The following is a 6,414-nucleotide window of genomic DNA, read 5'->3' on the forward strand; positions in this document are numbered from 1 at the left end:
AGTTGGATAAAAGATTTTACTGTATGGTCTTACACTATGCCAAAATTGAAAGAAATTCCAGAAATGATGAGGAAGAAGGTGATTGAAATACATCAGTCTGGGAAGGGCTACAAAGCTATTTCAAAGGCTCTGAGGCTCCAAAGAACCACAGTGAGAGCCATTATCTCCAAATGGAAAAACTCAGCACAGTAGTGAACTTTCCCAGAAGTGGCCAACTTTCCAAAATTCACAGCAACTACGCATCCAGGAAGTCACAAAAGAGCCAAGGACAACATTAAACGACCTACAGGCCTCTCATGAATCAATAAAGGTCACTGTTCATGACTCCACTATCAGAAAGACACTGGGCAAAAATGGCATCCATGGAAGAGTGGCGAGGTGAAAACCACTGCTAACCCAGAAGAGCATTAAGGCTTGTCTGTATTTTGCCAAAACACACCTTGATGATCCTCAAACCCTTTGGGAGAATGTTCTGTGGCTTGAGGAGTTGAAAGTGAAACTGTTTGGAACACAGGGGTCCCGTTACATCTGGTGTAAACCAAATACAGAATTCCACAAAAAGGACATCACACCTATGGTCAAGCATGGTGGTGGAAGTGTGATGGTGTGGGCATGCTTTACTGCTTCAGGGCCTGGGCAACTTGTAGTAATTGAGGGAAACATGAATTCTGCTCTCTACCAGAAAATCCTAAAGGAGAATGTCCGGTCTTCAATCCGTAAATTGAAACTCAAGCGCAACTGGATTATGCAGCAAGACAATAATCCAAAGCATAGGATTAAGTACTTCCTAGAAGTAAGTGAAAGACTGAGCTCCAGTTATTGCTGCTAAAGGTGGCAAAATTAAAGATTTTAAGTTTAAGAGGGCAATTAGTTTTTCACATGGGTGATAGATGTTGGATAACTTTTTTGCTTCAATAAAATAATAACTATTGTTTTTATTGTTTAACTCAGGATGCCTGTGTTTTATATTGTATTTTATTTGAAGATCTAAAACTATTTAGTATGAGTATGATTATAGAGAATTTCAACGTGACGTCAGGCGAAGTGAGCAATGCAAGGCATTCGGGGATTTTAGGACACGGAAGCTACCGTAGAGAACGAGTAGTAGTGTAAGTAGACGTTGATGTATATATATTATATTTATATAGTTAATTAGTTAGTAAGTTATAATAATAATAAAAAAAACAAGTTGGAACAGTGAACACTTGCTGTATTATCAACTGCCATAACCGTGTTCATGACCGGTGTGGAAAACGTATCGCAAACAAAGTGCGATTTTTTTAAGCTTGGACTAATATGTGCCCCAGTGTTGTTATGAAGCTGTAAACTAGTGTTGGGTCCGAGTCCACCTTTTCGAGTTTGAGTCAAGACCAAGTCCTTGACCAATCGAGTCCAAGTCCAAAAGGGGCAGAGTTGGTCTTTTGTTGTCTGATTAACATTAATGACACAGAAATCAGGTTTATTAGACTGCTGTCACTTTAAGACCTAATGCACACATCCAATATACTGTATTGACACACCTCTGATTTTTACCCACAACTGCTTACATTCACCTAAGACATAACCGAATGTGTTTACATGAATACTCGGCCAGACCTGCATTTTGACATGATGTGTGTGTATTTATTACAGGACAGGGAAGGAAAATGGCTAATTGGGCCCAATTTGGACATTTTCAGCTAGGGGTGTACTCACTTTTGTTGCCAGCGGTTTAGACATTAATGGCTGTGTCTTGAGTTATTTTGAGGGGACAACAAATTTACACTGTTATACAAGCTGTACACTCACTACTTTACATTGTAGCAAAGTGTCATTTCTTCATTGTTGTCACATGAAAAGATATAATCAAATATTTACAAAAATGTGAGGGGTGTACTCACTTTTGTGAGCAAAAAAAGAAACATCCCTGTTTCGGGAGACTGTATTTTAAACTTAATTTTGTAAAATCCATAAACAATTATTGCACATGCACCTGTAGAACAGTCCTTAAGACACTAATAGTTTACAGGCGGTAGGCAATTAAGATCACAGTTACAATAAGTTAGGACACTAAAGAGACGTTTCTACTGACTCTGAAAAACACCAGAAGAAAGATGTCTAGGGTTCCTGCTGACCTGCGTGAACATGCCATAGGCCTGCTGCAGGGAGGCATGAGTACTGAAGATGTGGTCAGAGCAATAAACTGCAACGTCTGTAATATAACACACCTAAGATAGTGCTACAGGGAGATAGGAAGGATAGCTGATTGTCCTTGCAGTGGAAAATTACATGTAACCATGACGTGCAACCCACCAGACGTGATTGAGAACTTGCAATAGCCTTGGTGGATGAGTGGGGTAACATCTCACAGCAAGAACTGACAACACTGTAGTACTAAACTGTTACTTATGGACCCCCCCCCCTTTGTTCAGGGACTCACTATTCCATTTCTGTTTGCCTAATATCTGTGAAACTTGTTCAGTTTATGTCTCAGTTGTTGAATGTTTTTATGTTAATACAAATATGTACACATGTTAAGAAATTTGATGGAAATAAAGCAGTTGAATGTGAGAGGATGTTTCTTTTTTTGCTGAGTGTACACACACTCATTATAGTAATGGATTCCAGAAAGTTAAAGAATCAACAGCAGGAACATTGTTATGCGAAAACTCCACAAAGTTCAACTTTTAGAGTCTTCCATGTTTAAATGCATCTTTTTTTTTTTTTTTTTTTTTTACTCTGCAACAGTGATTAAAATTTAATGAAGGTTAATGTTCAATTTAAAAAAAAAAAAAAAAAACCTCAAGTAAAAGCACAATGATTTAACTATTCTCAAAAAGGTACCGTTACAGTGAACCATGTACTCAAGTTTTCATGGACTGGAGGAGGAGGTGGGTGCAAGTGCAGGTCATTTATTGTATGAAGTAAATTTTAATTAGATAAATAAATAAATACAAATAATGCAAAGACAGGTACAGTGAGGGAAATAAGTATTGGACGTGTCAACGTTTCAGTAAATACATTTCCATTGAGGTTATTCACATGAAATTTTCATCCGGCATCAGCAGTAACTCAAGAAATCTGGAAATATTAAGAAGTCACAACATTAAAGTCCATAAATAAAGTCATTTGTAATAAAGTGGAATGACACAGTACACAAAGTATTGAACATGCTAAGAAAAAGCAGTTCTCAAAGGCAAGGTAGGGCAAGGAACCAGCTGAAATCCGTAAGTAATTATACCTCCTATCTGTACAAATTAATATCAGCTGGGTTAGTAAATTGATGGTATATAAAAAGCTTTTCGTTACCAAAGTGTCTCACAAGAAACATCTCATGATGGGTAAAAGCAAAGAGCTCTCCCAAGACCTTCGCAACCTTATTGTTGCAAAACAATAAGATGGAATCGGATACAGAAATATTTCAAAACTTCTGAATCTTTCAGTAAGCACCATTGGGGTCATTATCCACAGGTGGAGGCGACATCAATCCGTCATTAACCGGTCACACACAGGAGCTCCTCACAAGCTTTCTGACCATGGAGTCAGAAGAATAGTCAGAAGAGTAGCCCAATAGCCAAGGATCACTCGGAAAGAGCTCCAGAAACACTTGGTGGCAGCAGGTGCCATTGTCACAGAGAAAACAATAGGCAATGCACTCCACTGCTCACGCTCACCCCGCAAGACTCCATTACTAAAGAAAAGGCATGTCGAAGCTCGTTTAAAGTTTGCTACAACTCATTTGGACAAGCCTATGAAATACTGGGAGAGTGTAGTCTGGTCAGATGAGAGCAAAATTGAACTTTTTGTCTGTCATACTACACACCATGCTTGGAGAAGAAATGGCACTGCACATCACCCTAAAAACACTATACCAACAGTGAAGTGTGGAGGAGGAAGCATCATGGTGAGACAAAACACAGAAGTGATCATGCATTCAGTACTTGCATTTTGTGTTTGTGTGTGTGTGTGTGTGTGTGTGTGTGTGTGTGCGCGCAGAGAACGCCTCCTGGTCAGGCAGGGAGACATTCATTAATTTCATGTTGCTATTTATTTTTTGTCTTTCTTTTCATGTTATACATGACGTGGACTCGATAGCACTCGTGTCAAGTTTGAGTACAAATTTAAATTAGTGCGTGACAAGTCCGAGTTTGTTCATAGTTGGACCTGAGTTCAGACTCGAGTCCAAGTCTGGGATTGAGTACCCCAACTCTACTGTAAACCAGTGACATGACAGTTGCTCGCTCCCCCCTCCCCTCCCCTCCCCTCCCTTCTTCCCACAGACATCCATGCCCATTTAAGTTGCATTTTTCAAGAAGATTGAGGTAGATTTGAGCTGAAAGAGGGGGTTTCATGACCATTTAATTTCTCGAAACAGCGTTCCTTTGCTTCTCTCGGTAAAGAATCTTACACTTGGTCTTCGTTCTGTCTATTCGTGTTTTTTTTTTCTCTCTGGTGATTTGTGCTTGTTGTCGGTGTGTGCTCCTGAATGTATTCTAAAATATGGCGACCACTACCCAGAATACAATGCGTCATGACGTAGTTGCCCATTCTCTATTATACACAAAAAAACTGAAGAAACCCGGCTTGATTCCGTTGTGTTGTTAACTTGTGTGTGCTTTTTAAATTTCGTTGTGTTGTGCACTACTGGGCCACCGTAAATAACCCTCTTATGGAGACGTTAGAGTATCGAGTGTGTAATGGAGCGAACGCAGTGGGCCAGGCTAATATTGCTCCATTCTGGACACAGATACATTACCAAGCTAGCTAGCTCGGCGAGCAGTTACTGCTAATGCTAACACAGCTTACCTCCGATTAGCTGAATGGCTACGACTCTTACTATCAACTTTGAAGTAAATTAAGTTTTTGTCTACATAGCATGCGTGCTAACGTAAACCAGCAAACGGCATTCGCATCGTTCCACCTCTATTACAAAATCTGAGGCCTATCATGAACGCCATGTCACAGACACCCTTTCTTGCAGTAAATGACCTCCTTGCCTTATTTCCAAATCTATAGCTTTAGACAAGTGCTGTCTTCTAGGTGTATAACTCACCTCGGAATTTCAACTCGTGTTGAGGCTCCAGAAGCAGGATCTGCTCTGACCTGGCCATATCCCCGCGAGTCAGCGGTAGCGTTACTTCAGTACAGAAACAGTCTCGCAGTTGTGCTACGCTGCACTTGACTTTCAATGCACAATGTTCAAAACCCTTGACGTTTCAACCACGACATTTACTGAATCCTGCAATGACAGCAATCTGACAGAGCTCTGCCCGAGCGGAAAATGCTGTGATGCGGGAGGAAAGGCGGCGTCAGACAGACTCGCCGTGACGTCAGACTGACGGTGAGCGACAGCTGGTAAGATTAAAGATGGAATGCTCCTCAGTTGTAGTCAGGGCCATAGACGTATAAATACAGGCTGTTTCTCAGTACTAAGAACGGACTTGCATTCTCGTGAAGACCGGGTCTTGCCAGGCTACCTTGAAAGAACGAACTTGTGAGGACATAGAAGAAGAAGAAGAAGAAGAAGAAGAAGAAGAAAAACAACAAAAAAACAAAAAACCATCTTTGTGAGAATTGAGATGTGCTGTGATCTTGTTGCACAATGGACCACCCAGCACATTTCTAGTAGAAGGACAGGGTCTTCATCTCTTCAGTTCATCCTAAGTTATGTTTCAGCTGGTTAATAGATTTACTGTTAACTGGCTGATTAACCAAAGTTAATTAAGCATGTTTAAATGTAGTAAGCTCTCCGTTTGCAACTGCAACCTCATGGTAACTAAAAACTAAGCTCACAAGTTCTAACTTACCTCAGGATGGAAGCTAATGTAGTTTAATAATAATACTTCTGAGGGATAAATTAAACTTTTCAACAACCTCTCTCTCTCTCTCACACACACACACACACACATATATGTATGTGTGTGTGTGTATTATATAATACACACACACTGTATATATATTATGTATGTATGTGTGTGTGTGTGTATTATATAATACACATACACTGTATATATGTGTGTATATATATATATATATATATATATATATATATATATATATATATATATATATACATATATATATTTATATTTATATTGTCCTAAAAAGAACCATTACTCTTTAGGTTGTTACAAAAAAAAAACCTCCCTGCAATGTTAGTCTCTGGTTGAAAAAAAAAAAAAAAAAAAAAAAAAAGAACCTGTAGAGAATGTTGTTATATAAGAATGTTCTCTACAGGTCCTTTTTTTTTTGCAACCAGGGACTAACATTGCAGGGAGGTGTTTTTTTTTTTTTTTTTTTTTGGTAACAACCTAAAGAGTAATGGTTTTTTTTTAGGACAATTTAGAGAATTGAAATTTTTTTCAAGTACTGGCAGATCCAGGGGATGGGGTCAGCTGAAGTTTGGCCTCTGAAGTGCCCCTGTCCTGTCAATCT

At 39.2% G+C, this 6,414-nt stretch overlaps 1 protein-coding gene across 2 annotated transcripts in view; it reads right to left on the reverse strand.

The window, feature by feature from the left end:
• Positions 1–5,860, reverse strand: part of vapb (VAMP (vesicle-associated membrane protein)-associated protein B and C) — a 42,510-nt gene extending 36,650 nt beyond the window's left edge. For both annotated transcript variants that reach the window (XM_053637685.1, XM_053637684.1), the window contains exon 1: positions 5,033–5,860. In XM_053637685.1, the coding sequence (XP_053493660.1) occupies positions 5,033–5,090 (58 nt within the window). In that variant the 5' untranslated portion in view covers positions 5,091–5,860. The remainder of the gene's footprint in view (positions 1–5,032) is intronic.
• Positions 5,861–6,414: the final 554 nt, after the last annotated feature.

This window comes from Ictalurus furcatus, chromosome 12 (assembly GCF_023375685.1).
Source record: "Ictalurus furcatus strain D&B chromosome 12, Billie_1.0, whole genome shotgun sequence".
Taxonomy (NCBI): domain Eukaryota; kingdom Metazoa; phylum Chordata; class Actinopteri; order Siluriformes; family Ictaluridae; genus Ictalurus; species Ictalurus furcatus.